Here is a 24,317-nt window from a genome sequence, read left to right as displayed (position 1 = left end):
AGAAGAATATTCAATTTTGAAAAGTATAATTTGCGAAGAAAAAAAATCAAAGTATATTATTTACGTGTCATATTTGTTATCAATTTTGAAAAGAAAATTTCCGAAGAGCAAAACTCTTTTCGTATGGACCCATTAAATGTGCACCTATTTAGAAATAAGCCCAAAACTATAGATTAAGGATTTCTTACATGACCCGAGCTAGCCCAAACCCGCATTTAAAACCGACCCGTATGAACAAACTCGAAATCTGTTTCGCTTAAGCCCTAACCTAAACCTCTACGTTTACAGTCTCTTCACCCTCCGCGCGCGCTCTCTCTCTCCACCGCCGCCGCCATGGTGAAGCACCCCGCCGCCCCGGTGAAGCATAAGCATTACAGGCCTGCGGTAAGTTCTAATTCACCTCTCCGTCTCCGATAAGCTCACCTATGTATATAACAGTATTAAAAGAACAATTTCCAATATTTAATTTCACCATTTTCTCACACTTCCAGCTGATCGTCCCTCGAATTTGCAGGGAAAGAAGAAGGAAGGAAATGCCGCGAGGTACGTCACCAGGTCACAAGCCGTCAAACAGCTTCAAGTCAGTCTTCCCCTCTTCAGGTCTGTCTCTGGTATTCAAGTTGCAATTTCTGTATTTTCACGTGATTTATGTAATTTATGTTAATCTAGGGTTTAGGGTTTATGCATTATTCGGATTTATTATTGTATGATTGCTTTACACATGTTCATGCTGTTGGAAATTATAGGAAATTGTGTTAAGGAAGCCGATGCGAAGAAGAACAAGGGACGGGCTGCTCTCCTGAAAGAGAGAAGTACAAATTAGATAGAATTATTTTGCAGAGGTTTGTTTAAGGGATTCACGTCATAACATCTTTCAATATAATGGCGTCTTCCCTTCGCATAAGAGCATGGTTCGGCGGATTATTTAATTGACGTCATAACATCTTTCTACAAAGAAAAAAATGAAAAAGAAAATAGGGCTTCGACACATGGATTAGGGTACTTTTCTGCATGACCTTCTATTAAAGCAATAGGCAACAGCCTGAAAAGTTCTCTTTATTCTCAATTTGATTGCCATTTTCTTATTTTCTTCTCCATTTGGAAGCTCCCAGTCATAAATTTCTTCACCTTCGTCAAAATATGCTCTGAATCTCTGATTTGACCCCTGTAAGGAATGAAATTGAATTTCGAGTTCAACTACATAAAGATTCAACTCTAAGTTTCATCAATAGCAATTGAGTAACAACAGGTATGATCAAGCTTAATAAACAAATCACAATAACATTACAAATCATAAACATATACAGGGTAATGCAGTTATATCCAATTCTTTTGCGCTTTCTCCACGAAAGTTCCTCCATGTTAATGTAACTCTATATCAATTAATCTATCATACAAGACTAGACAAAATCAGCAATTGAAAACTATGACAACACAAGCCTCGTCCAATCCAAAGATAGTAGGCAAAACCAAAAACGTACAAACCTTCGATGTCGTTCTATAATCTCTCCAATATCGTTCTATAATCTCTCTCCTCCCAATATGCCAATCAAGCAATTTCGGCACACTATCAGGAAAGACGGAGTGATACCTGTAATTAATAATACATAATATTCAAACTCCTTCATCGATCCAAATATGATAAATTTTAAATTGTTATGATACTGATATTACCAATGGCATGTCATGCTTCCATTTGAACTTGGGCTGTAGATCGTGAGTGTTCCAGCATACTTGTAGCCTCTAATGTGAAAGCCAGCAGTAACAAATACCTGATTCATCAATCCTCGCAGGTCAACTTCCTCTTTAAACTTATTAATGAGAACACGTGCAATATCACAATTCCATTCCTCTCGACTCATATGTGCGCATACATATACATGGGGGCTAGTCAACACCTCTTGCACTCCGGAAGCCCATGGTTTGTCATTCACAAGGACATCATCAACAAAGCTGCCCACATTCGACTTTTTCAAGCCCCTTTGATCAAGAAACAAAAACAACCCTAGAATCACAAAAAGGAATTTACAGGAAACAATAACTTAACACTCTTTAATTCCTTGTAAGGCAATGAATTAGTCGTAAACTGAGTCATTAAATTCAATTTCTAGAACTAATTTAAGAAGATAACACATATCTAATTATCTATTTAGTTCAGTACATTCAACACAATCTCGTAATAAAAAAAGAAGTGGAAACATAAATCACTTCAGTTTAAACCAGCAAAATAAATTGCACTGCTCATGTTGGTTATGGAATGGGCCCTCGACTATGAATTTATTATGGTTTGCCATTGTGTGCACTAATGTGGGCCGTGCTTAACAGCTGGGTTGGGCTGCTGCATTTATGCCCAGGGTGCAGTTCTCGCTCGTTTTGGAGTGGGTTTCACCGAAAGATCAAATGACTCTTTTGCCCCCTTTAGTACTAATCCAACGGCCACCATTTGGGGCATTTGTGTTCTGCAATTCGGTGGGCGGAAGGGGGGCGTTAGGTTGCTTTCGATCTCGTCAAGGAGATTGTGTAGAGAGGCAGAGTGTGACATCGAGTTTACGGTTTGCACAGTGAGATGGGAAGGGTTGGGGGTTGACAGAGGGTTGATGGGAAGGGTAGGAACTAGAGAGAGGGGGGTGGGGGTGGGTTGATGGGAAGGGCATTTCTCATCCTTTAAACTTTGTATTTAAAAAAAAATATATATATATTTTTTTGGTGATGCAGATAGATGAACATGTTCAAAGGGAAATCATGAACCACAGATCACTGCATCCGAATATCGTTTGATTCCAAGAGGTCAGTGATCGTAAACTATTTTACATACTTAGTTTTCTAAATGCCAATAACAGCTCTAGATTTTGTCTCAATTGGAGTATTCTTACATCAGTATGTTTCGAGTGAACAGAGAATTGTTAACGTCTGGGTGGGAACATGGGTCGGCTCATGTTTTAGTCTCTCCGTCGTAAGCAATTTTACATGGCATTCTTCAATGTAGCTATAGGTAAGACAACACTCTCAGTATTCCATAATCAAACCACCATTTGAACTTTTTTTCATCCACCAAGTTAAGCTTTTATGTGCCATCTTGAATAGGTATAAGTTATTGCTTCAGATTATTCCAGTGTGACATTGTTGTTCTCTTGCTTACCTCTCAAGCTTACTTACCTCTCAAGCTTGCTTAATAACCTTATTCTTATTACTGTTGTATTGTAAAGAAATACTCAACTGTGGTTTCAATTCATCGTTATGATTCAGATCAAAATTAACCACTCACTGGTTAATTATCTAAATCCTATAAATTTGGATTAAAATTAAAGCACCTATAGAACAAAAACCTCAAGAAATCAACGTGAATTTACTTGTATTTGATCATTTGTGGGAGAATCAACACATCGCCGTCGGAAAACTCATTTTCTTTGCGTCCTTCAATTACTGTCAGCAACGTCTATCAAAAACCAAGAAACAAAGTGAGTAACGGAGTCAACTTAGCTCAACACCAAAACTCAATAGCTCCAGGAAATTAAGAAACGGTAAGAAAAAAGCAATCAGAAATGCCGACAAATTGAGCTGGAAAACGAACCTTAACGGTGATGTGGTTCTTGCGAGCTTTGAGAGCAGAGGCGAAGAACTTAGGGAGTGGATCATACTCAAAACCTTTGATGCGCCACGGCCAGGCCCCAGGGGTCTTGTAGCAGAGGAAAACGTGGCGATAGCCTAATGATATATGGTCAGCAACGTCTTCATCAGACTCAGATGACATAGTAGTGTCTTCGTCAGACTCATATGCCATAGTCTCATAGGTTTCCCAATCAGTACCATCATCATACAAATCCCATTTCACAATATCCACTCCTGTTTTGTTCACCTTAATTATATTATCTGGTCCATAAAATTTTGCTGTTACATGAACCGTGTCGCCGCCTTTCAGATTGAGCTTCTTGTTTGAAAGATTTCCCAACCAAAGATAATATTCATGGGAAGCAGTTACGGTGGCCTTCATCGGCCAGATGCGAAAATTAGTTCGCTGGGTACAATTAACAACATCAACGCATAGAGACCCAGTAGAGTCAGAGTTGTCTGAAGAATAAACGATGCCCAAAGCCAACCCTCCTATATAATCAATACTTGGCGGCACTTCAAATATGACAGTTTTATCCTCTCCCTCGACATAGGCTAACCAGTTAGGAATATCATTTCCGGAGAGAAAAATTCCACCAAATGCATTTTTCTACAACATGGGGTGCAAAGTCAGTATAAGCAACAATACAAAAAGCAAAGAGAGAGAGAGAGAGAGAGAGAGAGAGCCATACCGTTCGGAGGTTCTCCTTAAAAGTATCAGTGAGACTGGCACACCCTTCCATATGAATTGAATACATGTGGTCCAATGAGTTCTCCAAGTTTGGAATATCTTTGAGTTTGCGGCAGTCTTTCAGTTCCAATACCCTCATTTTCGACATCTCTGAAAAGTCGGACATTATTTCCCGAAGGTTTGTGCAGTAATTCGCTTCCAGTATAACCAAACTGTTCGGCAAATCTGGGATTGCCTGAAGGCTTGTGCAATGATTTAGATATAATTGCCGAAGCTGAGAAAGGCCACTGAGAATGGGTAGCCTATCAAAACCATTCCCACCTAGATTTAAATATGTTAAAGAAGATAGACTCCCAATTATTTCGAGAACGGCACCATCTGTTATATTGCAGTCCAAGAGATTAATTTCCTTAATCATCTTCAGTTGTGCTAAAAAATGATAACCCCCGCACAAACCCTTACAGCCATTGAGGACCAACGTCTCGAGATGTGGGAGTTTTGAAAAGTCTGGTAATTCAGTCAGGTTATGGCAGTGCATAAGAAAGAGATACTTCAACTTCTTAGGCAACTGTTAGTCAAAAAGAGAACAATAATAAAAATCCAAATAAATAAAAGAGAGAATGCATGACAATGACTGATGCTGATATTTACAAGGACATTGATAATTATATCGTACCAGGTCCGAATCCTCCCAAACTCGTATGATCTTGCTGTACAACAGGGCTAAATAAACTAGGTTTCGTTGATCAAAATCTGCTGGTATGGCTTCAAGAGGAAATCCATACCAAACCAAAAATCTTAACTCCTTGGAAAGATGTTTGTAGCTTCCAGTCAGCGTAACATTTTCCAACCCGAGAAATTTCAAACGCCACATCTTCTTAAACGCTTCTGTACTGAAGCTTTGCGCGTCATCAGAAAATAAGCTTAGTCCTTCAACTGCTTTTGTTCCCTGTTAGAGATAAAAAAAAATAAAAATAAAAAAAAAAATAAAAAAACAAGAAAAGGATAATATTCACACAAAGCAGAGCCGTGAGTTGGATGAATGAACTACTAGAGAGGTAGGGCATACAACATAATTATGTATTTTCTCTTTCACTTTACAGTGGATGAAAGCCTTTTCTTTCTTCTTTTTCTTCAAATATACTATGTACGACATACATTATATATATGCGGATATGCGTATATACTTCTCTTTCTTTACATGTATTTAACATAATATTTTTTATTGCAAAAATACTTACCAATTCGTTCCTGAGCACGCTTTTTGCATCTTCACTATGCCACAATCGACTACGTTTTCCCAATTCCACAGGAGATTCTGCCCGCACAATTTCTCTTCCCATATCTCGAATCAAATCATGCATCCACAATCCTTCATCTTCATCAATATATAAGAGACATCGATCACAGAGCGTGGTAATTTCTGCTTCTACAGAAAAATGACTACAACCATCCAATATTGTCGTGACAGTACTTTTATTCATTCCAATAAAGAAATTAGATATGTCAAGGAACAGACCCTTCACATGATCATCACGTAGCCCATCGTAACTTAATTTCAACGTTTCATAAATTTTTCCATCTGGAATATTTCTCAATTTATCCAATGTACTTTCCCATATGGTTTTACTCTTTTTCTCAACCAACAAACGACCAACAACTTTCAAAGCTAAGGGCAATCCTCCACAATAATCAACAATATCTCTTGCCAATTCAATATATTCTTCGTTGGGACTAGGATTTTCAAAGGCATGCCAACTAAAGAGCTCAAAAGCTTCTTCGGTAGTCATTTCTTGTGCCTTATATCTTTTATCCACCTTCTTTATATTCAACACTTGTTCATCTCTTGTTGTTATAATAATCCTACTCCCTGAACCAAACGATTTGTGTTCTATTGCCAATTCATCTAACTGGTCCGCATCATCTATGTCATCAACTACGATGAGTACCTTCATGCTTCCAAGTCTTTTCTCTATCTCCTTGGTCCCTTCGGCAACACTGCTTACCTTAATGTCAGGTTGTTTTAAAATATCTCGAAGAAGTTGTTCTTGTAAACTAACCATCTTTTTCTTCTTACTCCTCACCTCTTCAAGATAACATTGACGACTAAAACTTTGGTGATAATTGCTACAAACGGCTCTGGCAAGCGTTGTTTTACCTATACCGCCCATACCCCAAATTCCAATTATTTGAACATCAGGTGAACCTCCAACGTCTAAGTATTTAGTACTAAATTCTTGCACGCGAAAAGACATTCCAACTGAGTGCTTAGCTTCTTTTAAGTTTGTGGTTTTCATTAATCCCTTGATGTCCCCAACAATTTTCTCGATAAACACTCCTTCACGCCTACAAGTAGAAATTCCAAATTACGAGAGCCATACTAAATGCCTTATTCATAATGACTAAATATTTACATATTGAAACATATTTGAATAAACTAGATTAATTGAGCACAATTCAACCATGTATCTAATCTTTGATTATAATGTGAATACGTTAAATCATTGGTGATTGGACTATTATGCAATTGTAGCTTTCAGTAATATAAGGCTTTTTAGCCAAAATGGTCTCCGAGATTTTACACATAACTTTGGTCTCTGAGATTTAAAATCAATAGAAGTGGTCATTGAGATTGTCCGCAATCCATTATTTTGGTCATTCCATTAAAAAACTTCGTTAAGTGGTTACTGAGCTTTTTAATGGAAGTACCAAAATGATGGATGGTGGACAATCTCAAGGACCAAAGTTATGTGTTATGCAAATCTTAGGGACCAAAATTATGTGTTATGCAAATCTCAGGGACCAAAGTTATGTGTTATACCCTCACAACAAAGTTTTTTAACAGAATAACTAAAATAATGGATGATAGACAATCTCAGGGACCACTTCTATTGATTTTAAATCTCAGAGACCAAAGTTATGTGTTATGCAAATTTTAGAACTATTTTTGACTAAAAAGCCGTAATATAATTAAGAATCCGTTACAATTGGTTTTTCAATTTGATAAAGTGTGGAGCATTTGTCCGTCAAACACCCATAAACACAACGCACGTACCCTGCGTTTCACTTTCTTAATTTTGACATAAATTCTTATGCAAATGCTCTACCTTTTATAAAATTCATATACCAATTGTATTAAATTTTTATGTAGGGACCAAAATTACAGTTCTATCATAGTTCAGAGATCAACGATCCAATTTTTCTCATCACATATAAAATCAGATTCAATGCCTTAATTATAATATCTTAATTTTGGTTGATTAGTGAAATATGGTGATATGAAATTTGAAGTAAACAAAAAAGTGTACCCGTCGGCCGTGGTTTTGAGATTCCGGCCCCCCAAATCTGCAGAAGCCTTAAGATCCTCTCTCCACTCCTTGACCTCATTTGGATCTTCATCCGTTTCATGCTTCTGAAATGCTTCCCGAAAACTATCGTTCTGTTTCCTGACTTCAGAAGGGTCAACGTCGTAGAATACTGGATAGACTATTTTCCCCTCTTGATCTTCTCGGCACCTCATGATCTTCGACAGCTCCCTCAGGCACCATCGAGACTCCGCGTACCTCTTGGAGAAGACGATGATGGCGATTCTCGACCCTTCGATTTCTTGGTCAAGTTCACTCTGTATGTTTTCTCCCCTTCTGAGCTGGTTGTCTATAAACGTGTTAATTCCGGCATTGCGTAACGCAATGAAGAGGTGGTCTGTGAAGGTGTTACGGGTGTCGTCGCCTCTAAAGCTCAGGAACACCTCGTACTTCCAGCGGTTTGAGCTCTGCGAGGAAGACGAAGAGGCGGCAACGCAGGCTCCATGGGCGGAGCTGCTGGTATCCATTGCAGCCTGTAGAAGTGCAGCCTGGCTTTCAAATAACCAAAGTCAACTCTTTCCCAAGATTCCCCAGTGTAGGCGGCCCTTTAAATTTTTTTGCATGGGTCAATGATGTCACTGCCGTGTCGATAACGCGTGAGTGCTATTCCTCCCACAGTTTGATATGTATAAATGTTACCATCAAATTTTAATAAAAACTGTATTTTAAGGTTGGTGCGCGGGTAGTTTTTGAGAAATCTGCAGCCCAACTTTGACCAGGTGACGACCTTATTGTATTTTATAAGGTTGGTGCGCAGGTAGGTTCAACTGCGGCTGCTGGTAGACGTCACGACAGCGTTGTAAGAATCTTCGGTGCAAAGCAGGTTCCAACTGTTGGGGTCAGTCTAGAGAGTATAAATGGGAAGAGACCTCATCTCCAACAACCCATCTTAACAAAAGACGCAGAAAATTAAACTCCAACTGGCTAACTATCTTTATTTTGTGAACAGTAGTTAACTAAATTTAGTTAGAATGAAACATTCGTAACTTACGTCAAAAGGATCAATGTTGTAAAATAAGCAATTTACTTGCCCAAAATAAGGATCAATTTAGCTACGAAAGCAAGGAGATGATCGAGCTTACGATAGCAGCTGTTTTTTAGAGACTGTTCCAATTATGGTTCGAGAAACAAGCAGTCAAGGAATAAGTTGATGGGGTGGGTGCAGTGGCATTGAGACTGTTCCAATTATGCAGGAAGAAGGAGAAAAAGTTGACGGTGTGAGTACAACGAAATTGAGACTGGTGGAGGAGAAGCTTACAAAGATCAGCGGTGGACGATGATCTCGACCAAACTCTAAGCTTTGCCAAGCAGATTAAGATGTTGGAACAGCCGTTTATCTCGTTTATTGAACAAACGAGAAGGACAACAATGCCGTTTAGTCTCTTTCAAAATTTAGACTTATTTCACATAAATGTTAACAAAATCGACACTTGAATTAAAAGTCCAATAGGCAAATCGAAAATAATCACAAAAGCTTAGAAAATACCACACCAACATTTGGCAAGCAGTCTCACAACAAATCCCACTATCAAGATAAAACCATTCAACATTGTATTGGAACAACAAATTTCAGTTGTGTAAGCAATCAACAACATAAAAGAACAGTGAATACTTTGTAACTATATATGGATTAGCTTCGGGAACCCTCCGAAAAATAACGTATAGTGTAGTTATCATATTCTCCTTTCATATAGGAGCTTATTTGATTGACGTTATAACCCCTTTCTACAAAGAAAAAAAGAGAGAAGAAAATAGGCCACATCCACTGTTGCCACTACTCCAACCACGGTAGTAGCTGCGAGAACATCGCTTTGCTCCCAGCTCCTGATCAAGCTTGACAACTTCCCTAAGGCATCCTTCCTGGCACACGACTCTCTGGTTTCTTTCACCTTCTTTTCCTTGCTTCCATCGTTCTACTATAAACTTACTTCTTTGCAGCATGTAAATCTATTACTATTAGCACCCTGGCAATAGCCTGAAAAGTTCTCATTATTCTGAATCTGATTACCATTTTCTTGGGGCCTCTCCTCAATTTTCTTACTTTCTCCATTTGGAAGCTTTTGGTCATTAATTTTTTCAGCTTCATCCGAAGATGCTCTCATTTGGCCCCTGTAAAGGAATGAAATTGAATTTCGTGTTCAGCCATTTAAAGATTTAACTCTATGTTTCATCAATAGCAATCGAGTAAGAACAGGTATGATCAAGCTTAATAAACAATTTGACAACAGTGCCTACTTGACCCCGTCCCCCCTTCCCCAAAACCACCTCTGGTTTGGTTTATCTATAAAATAAAGTAAAAATGTTGTTTGATTTGGTTCACACGAGTTGTTTGATTTGGTTCACACGAGTTGTTTGATTTGGTTCCTCAATGTTAATGTAACTCCATATCAATAATCTATCATACGACACTATAAGTAATCAACAATAGGAAAATATGACAACAGACAGTTCATCAAAAGACAGTAGGCAAAACCGAAAACATACAAACCTCCAAAGTCTTTCTATGATCCATCCCTTCCTTATATGATGATCAAGCAATTCCGGCACATCCTCAGGAGTGACGTAGCCATACCAGCAATTATTAATACCATAATATTCAAATTCCTTCATCTATCCCAATTCGATAAATTTTAAATTGTTATGATGCGGATATTACTAATGGCCTGTTATGCTTCCATCTGAACCTGGGCTGTAGACAATCAAGTTTCCAGTATACTTGTGGCCTCCAACGTGAAAGCAAGCAATAACAAATACCTTATTTGTCAATCCTCGCAGCTCAGCCTCCTCTTTGAACTTATCGATGAGAACAGGTCCACAAAATCCACATCTTTTATCTCGACTACCATGTGCACATACAAATACATGGGAGCCAGTCAACGTCTCTTGCACTCCGGAAGCCCATGGTTTGTCGTTCACAAGGACATCATCAACAAAGCTGTCCACATCCGACTTTTTCAGGCCCCTTTGATCAACAAGCAACAACCACCTCAGAATCACAAAAAGGAATTTACAGGAAACAATAATCTAATACTCTTTAATTCCTTGTAAGGCAAGGAATTAGTCATAAACTGAGCCATTAAATTCAATTTCTAAAACTAATTTCAGAAGCTAACACATATCGAATTATCTATTTAGTTCAGTAAATTCAGCACAATCTCGTAATCAAAAGAGAAGTCAAAACAGAAATAAAACACTATATACGGTCGTAACTTGCATCCAATCAATTTCCATGAAAATCACAAGAAATTTTTCTATATGCCATGACCAGGTATACCAAGTGTAATAATATAAATGGTTGGAAACAAGACCGTGTTATTGGCACACAATCTCAGAGTAAACAAGGAAAATTCCAAGGTATCAACACCAAAACTAGTCCATAACACACTAAATTAGCTCAATTCAAGACTTCGTAAATTGAAATGGGAAAATCATAAACTCTATCTCTAGTTAGCAATCATCGAAATCTCCAAGTCAAATAAAGCAAATATGAAGAATCAAAACACCACTCACTGGTTAATTATCTAAATCCTATAAATTTCAGTTAAAATTAAGCAACTATGGAACAAAAACCTCAAGAAATCAACATGGATTTACCTGTATTTGATCATTTGTGGGAAAATCAACACATCGCTGTCGGAAAACTCAGTTCCTTCTCGTCCTTCAATTACTGTCAGGAACACATATCAAAAACCAAGAAACAAAGTGAGTAACAGAGTCAACTCAGCTCAACACCAGAACTCAGTAGCTTGAGGGAATAAGAAACAGTAAGAAAAAGCGATAAAAAACACCGACGAATTGAGCTACAAAATGGACCTTAACGGCGATGTCATTCTTGTGAGCTTTGAGAGCGGAAGCGAAGAACTTAGGGAGTGGATCGGACTCAGAGCCTTTGACGCGTGATGGCGAGGCCTCGGGGGTCTTGTAGTAGAGAAAAGCTTCCGATACTGTTCATTTTAACGAAAAACCATATTTTTACACTAAAAAGTCAATTCTAGTACCATTTATTTTGTTATTATCGTTAAAACTCAAAGTTTTCAAAACTTTTTTATTAGTTTTCTTTTAACAAAACAAAACAATGTTTTAAAAGGAACCTAATGGCGTTAGAATCCAAGTAAAGGTTTCCTTTCGGCGTTGGAATCCAAGTAGAGGTTTCCCTTTCAATTCAAAGGACGAATATGAACGACCCGAACATCAACGTACATAAATTCAAATCACCAAAGTACAAATCAAATCGTACCAAAATTTGATCAACCCATCATCCCCAAATGGCTGAATTAGAAGAACTTAGAAAAAAGCTCACTCCTTTGTTCGATGCCGAAAAGGGCTTCTCCCCCAGAGCCCTTCCTTGGAGCTTGACCCTTGCGATTCCTACATTGTAAGCACTTTTGGCCTTTTTGACACGCCCCGATCTCGATGTCCTCGGGACATCGGGATGGTCACATGTTGGCCGACACCCGAAGGGTGACGAAAGCCATTTAATTTTAAGTAAAAGCTCATAAATAAGCTAAAACAGGCAGAAGGAACTAGCAATAAAATACTGAAGTTCGACTGCTAATTAATAGAATCATGGTCATACACATAAGTTCAGAGCATACGTCTATTACAGAGTACAAACAGAATTTAAGATAGAGAAATGCTATATTACAATAGATGTCGAAGCAGAGGAAATATAACACTGGATCACTGGTAGGGGAAAGCCTCGTAGCTTAAATCGTAAACCTCGTTCGTAGGTTCTGAAAGGGGTGCAAAACAAGGGTGAGTGTACCAATTGATATAAATATAATAAAACAGTTATCAACATACTAACCCCCAGATTTATGAAAACACATATATAATGAAAAACATAGGTTTTCCGAAACCTAGCATGATGTGCAGTATCTCAAATTCATAACTTGTATAAGTAATAAACACTAGTGATTTGTCCGATAACCCCAGGACCCATGCTGGCTCCCAGTCTCTGAGCAGACAATCAGAGGAAAATACACTTCAGGCCCCATGCTGGCTCCCTGTCCCTGTGCTGAATAGCCAGAGGAAACACACTCCAGACCCTATGCCAACACCAAACCGTCGCCCGGGACGGACCATAATCTATCACTACGCCCCGTAGCGGAAATGACCACTAGGTAAGTACAAAACCATTGAACATATATATATATATTGAAAAACAACTTCATAATATAAAGTCATCCATCATCTATACTATAAAGAGGTGTTCTAAACATGTTCTAAATATCATATCGTCATCCATCAGATATTCTATAAGAACATGGGTTATAGGAAAAATAGTAATAATTCAATCTAGCATCAGTAAGTGTATTATCTCATAAAGTACTTCATAATACATAAGTATTAAATCATGTTTTTCATGTATGCATTTCTATTATTAAAACATGCTTTTGAAGGGGTCCACTCACCATACACCGATGCTGCAAAGCTGTACCAAAAAGGTATAGCAGAATCACTGTTAATAATTGCACCTATTCACATAAAGGAGTACCTTTACTCAAACTATATTCAAACGATTGAATTTGGGAAAACGGACTTCAAAAACAGGTCTTCGACGAAACCCCGAAAAGTCAACTCAAAAAGTCAACGTTGACCGTTGACTAGTCAAAGTCAACTTTGATAGTTGACCGAGTCAATAGTCAAAGTCAACTGGTCAAAGGTCAAAGTCAGACTTGGGCTTGGATTGGGTTGGGTTGAAAGGCCTTAAGGGTTTTGGGCTTAAACTAAGGTTAATGGGTTTTGGGAAAGGGCTGAAAGCCCAACTCAGATTGGCCCTAAGGCCTAATCTGTCTGGTTCTACACACACACGGGCCTAATGCCCTAAATAGAAAATGGCCCAAGGCCTTTGGTCATAAAACAATTAAAACTAAACTTAAAAAGGAAATGGGTTAGGGTTTTGGGCTAGCCTCACCACACGGGTCTAAGGCCCGCTTGACTTGGAACCGGCCTGCACGGCCTGGCCTCGCCGGGAACGAACACAGAAGCTTCAACAGCTCCGGCCGACTACCAAACACAACCCTAGACCTCGATCTAGGTACCAAAACGAAGAGCAAGACGAGGGGAGTATTTCTATACCTTCCTTTCGCCTTGGAACGGCCGGAGATGGCCGGAATCTCCCCGACACCCACGGTTCGCCGGAAATGGGTGTGCCTACACCCGAGTTCGATTTCGTCCTAACAACCTCTAAATCACGAAATAAAACACAATTAGAACCCATTCTCACAAGATTCTAGGACAAAAGAGAGGGATTTGAGGCTTACCTCATCGGGAAAATAGAAAAATTCGATGGAGTTCCTTTCCGGGTTTTATGGGTTCGCAGCACGGGAAAGAGGGAGAGAGAGAGCATGACGAGATTGATGATGGTGATGGCTTCTCCGAGCATGCATGTCTCTGCGTGCGTGCGTGATTTATCTGAAGAGAGGGAGAGAAATGAGAGAGATCCGAGAGGGAGAGAGACGGGACAGACAGAAAAAAAGAAGAAGAAGGAAGGGGTTCACACCGGGGGGGGGGGAGACAGAGAGAAGTGAGAGTAGTGAAGGGGGTGGTGCCACGTGGCAGCTTGAAAAAGAAAAGGAATCCAATGCTTTAATTTCTGATTGGGAATCAAAAAGGACCAAATTGCTAGATTCAAATTGTTTAGGAGATAATTATACAAATATATCTTTATAAACGGAGGTGGGTGTTACACTTTTTCTGCAATCCGAATAATCGAAGTTTGAATTTTGAATTTTGGGTTTCTGGAAATTGTGGAAATTTGATTCTGGGTTTTGTGGTGAAGCTACCTTGGCGGTGGACGACAGCGCCGAGAAGACCTACCGGTGCTCCTCGCGGGAGATGAGGGTGTTTGGGGCAATCGGCAGCGGCGCCAGCAGCGTTTCGGATAAATTCTGTTTATGTTTTGTTTTTTACAGTAGAAATTGGGTTTATGTTGTTGATTAGTAGTAAGTATTTTGCCTTCCATTGCCTACATTCACCGTTGTTTTGCAACTAAAGTTCTGAGATCTATGGCAGATCTTGGATGATCCATCACCTACACCTTCAAAACACAAATTTTCACCAGAGTTCTGCTCGTTTATTGAAGCCTGCTTGCAAAAGGATCCAGATGCTTGGCCAACAGCAGAGCAGGTGATCATATTAACTACATATTTCAATCTGGGAGATGGTAACTTGACATCAACATTGTTTAACTAGTATTCTCCTCCTGCAGCTACTTTCACACCCCTTCATCACAAAGTACGAGGATTCCCAAGTTGACTTAGCAGCATTTGTCCGAAGCGTATTTGATCCAACAGAAAGGATGAAGGACTTGGCAGATGTGAGTACTTGACACTTGCATTATCGTTAGTGAAACATCCCACATCGACTAAGACAGTGATCCCTACCTTCCTACCTAGCACAAGATCTTTTGGGAGCTCACTGGCTTCGGGTAACATCAATTTTTCGAAGTTAAGCGAGTAGCGCACGAGAGTACCCTCATGATGGGTGACCTACTGGGAAGTTCTCGTGTGAGTTCCTAGAAACAAAACCGTGAGGGCGTAGTAGGGGCCTAAAGAGGACAATATCGTGCTACGATGGTGGAGTGAGCCTGGAACATGATGGATCCCGGACCGGGATGTGACAGTTAGACCAACAGAAGTATATAAAAACCGCTTAAAAATGCTAAGTCAAAATCTAATCTCTAATTTTTGAGTCAAATATGTGACAGTTCACGTTATTCATTTCTTTTTTTTTTTGGTCCTCGCGGTATTTAATTTATATGCAAAGTCAGTTTAGAATTTGTAATGGCTTGGAACCTACCACTAATCATGCTTGTGATCTACTGCTATTCATCTTATTATGTTTTTTTACCAGGTGCTTACGATACATTTCTACCTACTCTTTGATGGACCTGATGAGCAATGGCAACATACAAGGACGTTATACAACGAAGATTCAGTATTCAGGTAGTGAACAGTTCTACGAGAATTTCCAGCATCTAATTGATATGGATGTTGAACTCTTTGGATTCACTATGAGTCGTTGAGTTCTATTATCTTTTTTAGTTTCTCAGGAAAGCAACATGTCGGCCCAAATGATATCTTTGCAACTCTATCAAGTATCCGGAGTACACTAGCTGGTGACTGGCCTCCAGAAAGACTTGTGCACGTTGTAGAAAAGCTTCAGTGTCGCGCTCACGGTCAGGATGGAGTAGCCATTAGGGTGTCGGGATGATTCATTGTTGGGAATCAGTTCCTTATCTGTGGAGATGGTGTACAAGTAGAGGGCTTGCCAAGCATCAAAGATCTTCCCATTGATATTTCAAGTAAGCGAATGGGTACGTTTCAGGAGTAGGGATGAGCAATGGTTACGTGGGCGGGTAACCGCGGTTAATTTACTCATAATCGTTTATGCTCATACCCACATAACCGTTTATCCGTTGGGTAATTGCTTAAACGGTTATACTCATACCCATAACTGTTTATAAACGGTTAACCATACCCATAACCGCATACCCATTTAACCGTAACCATTTAATACCCATTTACCCATTTATCATTTTTAACCCTTTATCTTTTTTTTTTAACATTACCCTTTTTTACCCGTCTACATGTTTTTTAACAACTTGAAAATTTAAAAAAAATTGTCATAATTTTTTTTTGACAATTAAACACCGTTATAGGTACATTCATCATACATTTCCATATTTTAATTTTTTAAGTCCTTATTCCATTCCAATAATTGAAATAATAGTTTACGGACGATATGTTTAACTGTTACCAATGAAGGTAAATATAATATTTGCTAAGTATTATTGAATTACAAAAATTGTTTAGAAGACATTTCTGTCAAAGCATTTATGTCAATTTCACGGTTACCCTCAAGGAATTTAAATTAATTTGGCCAATTCCTTGATGATGAAAATCATCCTTCCTGTAGTAGTGTTATTGAGAGAAGGACGGATGAATTCCTTGCTAATTTATTGGGTGCTAAGTATTATTGGATCGAAAACATGGTTTGTGTTAGTTTTACATATATAAAATAAATGGGTAAACGGTTACCCGTTTATAACCGTGATTAATACTCATAACCGTCTATTTAAATTTCGCGGGTAAACGGTTATACCTATAACCGCCCATTTAAATTTCGCGGGTAAACGGTTATAACCATAACCGTTTATTTATCTAAACGGTTACCCATAACCGTAACCGTTTAATTTAAATGGACGGGTAACCGCGGTTACTCATAACCAATGGGTATTTACCCATCCCTATTCAGGAGCAGTTCATCATGGAGCCGAGCAACATAATTGGTTGCTACTCCATAGCTGAACAAGAACTTTACATTAAGCAGTAAAAAGTGGATGATCCGGTTTTACTGTCGGAACAAGTTATCAGTGTGTGATGTGATGTCGAAGATAAATTCGATTTACGGCCAAAAGCTCTCGTGAGCAGACTTGCTATGTATCATTTAACTTGTAGTCAATTGTCCATAATATTCACAGTTATCCCTGTTATTTGTAACTTATATCGAACAACATATTTTGGTCTTCCCCTATGCCACCAACCCAACACCCTACCACTGCCGTCAACCACCCACCACACTCCAGTAACACACCACCCACCACCACCTCGCCAGGTCCCATCGCCCTGGTGCCGGGGTAGAATCCCTTGGTTTGGTTAGCATGTTTTTGGGACATTTGAATTACAGATACGCCAATGAAAAGATGATATTATGAAAGGCTGAGTAAAAGGAATAGAGAAAAGAGATTCCAGGAAAAACCGTACTAGCATTTTAAGATCCATACAACCAACCGTGCTTAATTTGTAACTATTCTTAGTTTTTGACTTTCTTAAGGTTTTAAAGCCTTTTAGTTCTACGATCTGAGAGTATTCCTCGTCACTTAGATGTGAAAGATCTTAGATTCAAATATCTTGAATGACGAATTCAATACCAAATTAAGTTACCCATTATGTGACTAAACCAAACTTTCTCTCACCTTAGTGTAAAAATATCAATGTACTAAAAAATAAAAAATGTTTAGCCTACAATTTTCAATTACCAAACAAATTTTTAATTTCAAAAAAATGCAAACAAAAAATGAAATAATTATCAAACGGTTTCAAATTTTATACTAAAAATCGTGCTACGGTGGAGTCGAGCCCGGGATGTGATGAGGGCCGGGGCCGGGCCGGGATGTGACACAATTGAAGTTTTGATCCTTATACTAAAAATTCGTGAATATTTGCTCCTAAAATATAGTCCTTAATTAGATATTTGATCCTTAAATTAAAATTTTGTAAGTTAGTCAAAAGGACCCTTCACATTATAACAAGTTAAGAATCTATACATACAAACTTCTAATTCAAGGACCAAAACTCTAATTGACCTAAAATTTAGGGATCATTGCTAAAATTTTCTCTTTCTTTTTAAGGCTATTTTGCTTTCGATTATTTTTCCTCTTTAGTAAATGGACTTTAAATTTGCAAAATAACAATAAGCAAAAATCATTCATTTGTTCATATAAAATTTATTTAAATTGACGATGTTAGAAGAATATTCAAATTTTCAAAGTATAATTTGCAAAGAAAAAAAATTAAAGTATATTATTTACGTGTCATATTTGTTATCGATTTTGAAAAGAAAATGTCCGAAGAGCAAAACTCTTTTCGTATGGACCCATTAAATGTGCACCTATTTAGAAATAAGCCCAAAACTATAGATTAAGCATTTCTTACATGACCCGAGCTAGCCCAAACCCGCATTTAAAACCGACCCGTATGAACAAACTCGAAATCTGTTTCGCTTAAGCCCTAACCTAAACCTCTACGTTTACAGTCTGTTCAGCCTCCGCGCGTGCTCTATCTCTCTCTCCACCCCCGCCGCCATGGTGAAGCACCCCGCCGCCCCGGTGAAGCATAAGCATTACAGGCCTGCGGTAAGTTCTAATTCACCTCTCCGTCTCCGATAAGCTCACCTATGTACATATCAGTATTAAAAGAACAATTTCCAATATTTAATTTCACCATTTTCTCACACTTCCAGCTGATTTTCCCTCGAATTTGCAGGGAAAGAAGAAGGAAGGAAATGCCGCGAGGTACGTCACCAGGTCACAAGCCGTCAAACAGCTTCAAGTCAGTCTTCCCCTCTTCAGGTCTGTCTCTGGTATTCAAGTTGTAATTTCTGTATTTTCACATAATTTATGTAATTTCTGTTAATCTAGGGTTTAGGGTTTATGCATTATTCGGATTTATCGGTTGAATTATTGTATGATTGCTTAATACATGTTCATGCTGTTGGAAATTATAGGAAATTGTGTATTCTAAAGGGCGTGTTCCCTCGGGAGCCGAAGAAAAAGGTGAAAGGAAATCACCATACCTATTATCATTTGAAGGATGTTTCTTTCATTCAGCATGAACCGCTACTTGAGCGGTTGAGAGAGATAAGAGCATACGAAAGAAAAGTAAAGAAAGCCGATGCGAAGAAGAACAAGGAACGGGCTGCTCTCCTGAAAGAGAGAAGACCCACTTACAAATTAGATAGAATTATTTTGCAGAGGTTTGTTGGGTTTTTCTTACTGTTAAAAAGTTCGTTGTGTGTCTGTTATTGTATGTAGAGCCTCTGACAGTTGTTGTTTGGTATGTTTGGAACTGCAGGTATCCAAAATTCGTTGACGCACTCAGAGATATAGACGACTGCCTCACAATGGTTCACCTCTTTGCGGCATTACCTGCTATTGAGGATAGAATTGATGTCAAACGCATTCATAACTGTCGAAGGTAGATATTTGAATTTTTCTAAATAAAAGGAGTTATGAAGTATGAAATGATGCTTAGTTACTTCTAGGAGTTAATCGTTTTGTGGAATCTTCCCTTAATATTGGTGTTGCTTTCGTTCCAGGTTGAGTCATGAATGGCAAGCTTACATATCTCGGACTCATAAATTGCGTAAAGTCTTTGTATCTGTTAAAGGCATATATTATCAGGTTTGGTTATGTACTGTACACTGCTTATCAAATCTCCACTGTGCATTTTGTGTTATTTGGGTATGAATTCTTCCGTTGTTTGTCCATGCAGGCCGAGGTTAAGGGGCAAAAAGTCACATGGTTGACCCCTCACCCTTTGCAGCAAGTTTTGACTGATGATATTGACTTCAATATCATGCTAAACTTTTTGGAATTTTACGAGGTTATATTTTGTACTTTGTATTTCTATTTTTCCGTTATCAACCTCTGTGCTGTAAAATTGTGGTTAATTCCAACGAACCAAGTACTTAAATAAACTCTTACGCTTTGTATGGTGCAGGCTCTTCTTGCATTTGTGAATTGTCATTTATATCGTTCCATAGATGTGAAGTACCCACCGATTCTTGATTCTCGATTGGAAGCTTTAGCAGCAGGTAAAAATTTTTACTAGTTACTTATGATATTGTACAAGGTCCTACCTTGTCATTTAGAGTTTTAATGCTGTTGAGTTGTGATTGTACATTTGTGCGTGTCTGTTAATGGATTTCCTCAACTTTTCAGAACTTTATGCACTAGCACGATACCTTGATGCAAATTCTCGGTCCGCAGTGTTGGATTCTCAAGCTTCTAGTTTGTCTGGATCTGGGAATGGTGAGAACAAGAAGATTGAGACTTCACTTGAAGAGTCTGAACTAAGACTTGCTCAACTTCAGCATCAACTGCCTTCGAATGAACCAGGTGCATTGATGCACCTTGTTAAAGATGTTTCTGGCGAGGATGAAGAGGATAATGATACAAAGGAGTGTAAGCAACTCTTCAAGGGTATGAAATTTTTCTTGAACCGTGAGGTGAGTCTTAAAATTTGAATTGCAACGTAGCAGATATTTTTGCAAAAAGTTATTTTCCTACCAACAAATAGGTCTGATGGGTGAGGCCTTTTAAGGGTGCTTTGATAGAAGAGAATATTAAAAGGCAATTATCTTTAAAAAAACCAATGGGCAAACTCACTTCATGATTAATATTGGAATATTCGTCAACTTTGTTTCCTCTAGTTGATAGCAATAGAATTGTGTTTGGGTTTGATATGTTAATATTTTTTCTAAATTCAGGTTTACAGAGAGTCGTTGCTTTTTGTCATTCCTGCTTTTGGTGGCACTGTTTCCTGGGAAGGTGATGGGGCTCCATTTGAGGAAGCTGATGACAGCATTACCCATCAGGTAAGCTATTACTGTTTTATTTAATTTTTTTATGGCTGAATTGGCTGATCTGGTTTCTTTCTCTCTCCCCTCACAGAAAAAATTAATTAATTAGTTAATTAATTAATTAAAATAAAATAAAAACCGAAAAGAACTGATCATAAGGCTGACAACACTTTGTTTATTTTTTAGATTGTTGATAGGCCAATGCATGGTCGTCAGACCCTTGCGAGGGAATATGTTCAACCACAATGGGTTTATGACTGTATGAATGCTCGGATCATTTTGCCAACTGGGGGTTATTTGGCGGGCAGGTAATATTAGGAGACATATTTCTTTGTTTTCCTTGTGTATCAGTCCGTGTTTTTTACTGTTTTGTTTAGTTGTTAACTCTCTGCCTTGGACCTTGGTGAAATGAATAGTGATAATTTCATTTAGTATGTTCTACTGCATCCGCTAATATGTTTGTATGTGCACACCTAGGTTATTTGGATGGGTGGACCTTTACTTACCCTTTCTTTTTATAATTTGATAGTAAAAGTTTCTGATTGTAAGATTGTTAATTTGGGTGCTCTTTAACAGGGATCCTCCACCACACTTGTCACCATTTGTTGACAACGAGGCAGAAGGTTATGTTCCGGATTATGCTGAGACCATAAAAAAATGGAAGTCTGCTGGTGAAGTCCTCCCCCTGCCAGGTGTGGGACAAGAAGATTTGGAAGATCCTCAGAATTTACTGTCTGAAGGTGTTATTGACCGAGCAAAAGCAAAAGAAGCTGCAGAGAGAAAGAAGAAGGTATCATGATTTTTCTTCTAATTGATTTTGTGACGTGCATAGAGACTTTATTGATTGGTTTTGATTGATGCTAACTGAATTCTGATGCGATACAGATGATGGCTCTTGAAAAGCAGTATCACGACGAATTGAATATGGAGCTTCAGGGCATCCAACATTCATCATCTACCTCGAATGTAGATAATCAGAACTCTGCCAAGAAAACCACCGAGGATATGGAAGAGTTTGATCCTGATACTGATCGTGACAATATGTCTAAAATGTTAATGTCCCGTAAGAAGAGGGGTGTTCTTGAAGCTATGGAGGTAAGTTTCTTGATAATGTCCTGCTATTTTGATGTATTTTCCGAAAACTTCAGAAATTGCTTGTTGTGCCTTATTTCCAACACAAGGATTCTTGGATGTTTTGTTCATACAGAAAGGCAAAAAGCGAAAGAAGGACCACGTTGATGTCATCAGGGAACGGAAGAGAAAACTTAAAGAATCTAACAAATAAGCGGGCTAAGGCAGTCAAGAAAACTGCGTCATACGGTGTTGTTATTGGCATGCTGTTTTCGGAGCTCAAAAGTCTGGAGAGTGTTGATGCCGCCGTGGAAATTTTTGTGTTTGCTTTTGTTATTGACCGAGTGACTTCTGTAATCTTTAGTTATGTTTGAACTTCGAACTTTTAAGCTGTTGTCCGAGCATATTATCAATACAAACAATTTATAATTATTGCTAATTTACGCAAGTTTTCACAAATTTATTTATGCCGTCTTTTTTTTTAGTGAATTTTCTTACCAAGGATTGGTACCGTTAAGATATAATTTAACAAGCCAAATATTGCTCTCTTGAGTCGAATTATCTCAGTATTTGAGTAGAGTTGGTAGGGGAGTGAAGAACCATTTTTCACTTTTTTTTTTTATTGGGAAATGTTAGTTAGGCAACGTGGCAACATCCTAACGGTGGTCCTCATCCCCTGGGATGACGATGACGGCGTAAGGGCCGTACTTCTTTAGGGGCAAATACTGCCGTTAACTATATAAACCGCACCCCCAAATGAAATTAACTTCATTTCTTCGCGATCGCTGTCAAAGTATCTCTCGATAATTCTTTCACCAAGAAACATGTACGCCCAAACAAGAACTCTCATCCTCCTCTTCTCATGGCCAGACAACTGGACCCCACGTGCGGAAGATTGCGTCAACGCCCCCAACCCAAGAAACGCTAGTAGTAACGATCTTGGCCGCCGCCGCCGCCGCCCCCCCGAACTTGCAGGTGCTTACTGCATTCGCAGCGTGGACTGTCGTCATTGCTGTTGCTTTGGCATTCTTGATCTGCTGCATGACTGCACATCCAAGATAGCTGTATAGGAGTGAACATTTTGCTTTGTCAACGGTTGGGTTGCTCTCTGATGTCAGTATGTTATCAAATATTTACAAGGAAGTTTATTAAGAACAAAAACAAAGCAATGCAAGTGGAAGATGTGTTTCGGAGTGAATATGACATATTTTATTAGAATAGCAGATATACCATGTTATGTTTAAGATTACGATGATATGATAGCGCAAGGACGAGGACGCAGTCGAGACGAGGATGCGAGCAATGTCCTGCTTAGCAGTCCGCTGCTTTTCGGAGGGTCTCGCTAGGAACCTCTAGCAAGGAATTTAGTCGAGGCAAGTCCCTCCTAATCCTACTAAAACTAATCCTTGTAACTAACAAACACGAAATTACAGTAACCTCATTCAAAACATCCATTGCCAAAACTCTTCATTGTATTTTTCAAATCACAAAAAATCTTTTGTACTTTTATTCCTTATCATTATAGATTATTTTTAGTTATATTTTAAAGTTTGGAAATTTTTTTATTAGTTTTTCTTTTTAATTTTTAAATCTAATAATATGTTAACAATAAGAAATAAATACGTTAATAATCCAATTATCAATAACAACATCATTTTGTTTACAAAATTTAGTTTAAAATTTGTTGTCCCTAGCATTATCTGTAATTAATTAATTCTCTCCATCTTACGTGTGTTTCTAGTTTCATTAGGTTTAGGTTACGGTTACCGGATACAAAACTGTAGTTCTATTAGGTTTAGGATACCGAATACAAATTTGGAGAATTTCTTCCTCAGTTACCTATATATATATGGGAAGAGGTTCCATCGATCATTAATTTGTACAAATATTCTCAATTCAAATTCAACTGAAAATCCAAGTCGACATTCGTACGAAATCCTCCGTCGACCGCCGCAAGGATGCCGATCAGAAAAGTTTCTCCGGAGACAAGGCAGAAGCTGACTCAAGTTGTTTTTGCAATTTTTCAGGTCACATTCACTTACTACCGCCTATCAATAAAGCTGTTTTCCCTCCCTCTCCATTTTGTTTTCCACAGGCTAGCAAGTGCAAAGGTCAGAGTAAAAACAGCGTTCCCACTGATAAATATTCGTACCAGTAGGTGGTCCAGTGAACTGCCCGTAGAAATCATGCAGCTGATTCTACGGAGGTTATGCGTATCGGACCATCTACGGTGCGGTGCGGTATGCCGTTCTTGGCGAGCGGCCGTTAGTGCCACGAAACCTAAGGGTTGCCCTCAACTTCCGTGGCTCATGCTCCGTTCTCACCCTTTTTCCCTGAAAGAACACCGCTTTCTGAGTCTTGGAGACCAAAAAACTTACAGGTCTTCATCTATCAACCCTAATGACTATATAAGCAGGAGGGATTGTGTTGGT

At 38.6% G+C, this 24,317-nt stretch overlaps 3 protein-coding genes across 5 annotated transcripts; 1 reads left to right on the top strand and 2 right to left on the bottom strand.

Annotated features, from left to right (window-relative positions):
• The first annotated feature begins 297 nt into the window (after positions 1 to 297).
• Positions 298 to 22,324, top strand: LOC126583498 (pescadillo homolog). Of its 2 annotated transcripts, none has more exons than XM_050247868.1 (13): positions 298 to 384; positions 18,717 to 18,802; positions 18,958 to 19,206; positions 19,305 to 19,427; positions 19,549 to 19,633; positions 19,725 to 19,835; positions 19,953 to 20,046; positions 20,174 to 20,460; positions 20,722 to 20,829; positions 21,001 to 21,122; positions 21,391 to 21,604; positions 21,700 to 21,909; positions 22,022 to 22,324. In XM_050247868.1, the coding sequence occupies exons 1-13, from the start codon at positions 334 to 336 to the stop codon at positions 22,097 to 22,099; spliced, it is 1,818 nt and encodes a 605-aa protein (XP_050103825.1). In that variant the 5' UTR covers positions 298 to 333; the 3' UTR covers positions 22,100 to 22,324. The 2 variants fall into 2 exon arrangements, with proteins under 2 accessions (XP_050103825.1, XP_050103824.1); XM_050247867.1 differs by lacking the exon at positions 298 to 384 and adding an exon at positions 18,439 to 18,586.
• On the bottom strand, positions 859 to 8,231 carry LOC126583497 (disease resistance protein Roq1-like). 2 transcript variants are annotated; one of them, XM_050247865.1, is made up of 9 exons: positions 7,609 to 8,231; positions 5,542 to 6,646; positions 4,977 to 5,249; positions 4,302 to 4,868; positions 3,572 to 4,219; positions 3,351 to 3,436; positions 1,675 to 1,980; positions 1,486 to 1,591; positions 859 to 1,165 (listed from the first exon to the last, which is right to left on the bottom strand). In XM_050247865.1, exons 1-9 carry the CDS (start codon positions 8,130 to 8,132, stop codon positions 995 to 997), a joined length of 3,786 nt encoding a protein of 1,261 aa, XP_050103822.1. In that variant the 5' UTR covers positions 8,133 to 8,231; the 3' UTR covers positions 859 to 994. The 2 variants fall into 2 exon arrangements, with proteins under 2 accessions (XP_050103822.1, XP_050103823.1); XM_050247866.1 differs by lacking the exons at positions 859 to 1,165; positions 1,486 to 1,591 and having other exon boundaries at positions 1,910 to 2,005; positions 7,609 to 8,227.
• On the bottom strand, positions 9,753 to 13,888 carry LOC126634554 (altered inheritance of mitochondria protein 32-like). Its single transcript, XM_050305073.1, has 6 exons — positions 13,747 to 13,888; positions 13,080 to 13,142; positions 11,454 to 11,609; positions 11,260 to 11,332; positions 10,154 to 10,627; positions 9,753 to 9,774 (listed from the first exon to the last, which is right to left on the bottom strand). Exons 1-5 carry the CDS (start codon positions 13,886 to 13,888, stop codon positions 10,321 to 10,323), a joined length of 741 nt encoding a protein of 246 aa, XP_050161030.1. The 3' UTR covers positions 9,753 to 9,774; positions 10,154 to 10,320.
• Positions 22,325 to 24,317: the final 1,993 nt, after the last annotated feature.

This window comes from Malus sylvestris, chromosome 9 (assembly GCF_916048215.2).
Source record: "Malus sylvestris chromosome 9, drMalSylv7.2, whole genome shotgun sequence".
Classification (NCBI taxonomy): Eukaryota; Viridiplantae; Streptophyta; class Magnoliopsida; order Rosales; family Rosaceae; genus Malus; species Malus sylvestris.
Note: the sequence above shows the minus strand (reverse complement) of the source record. Positions and strands in the feature narration are given on the sequence as shown.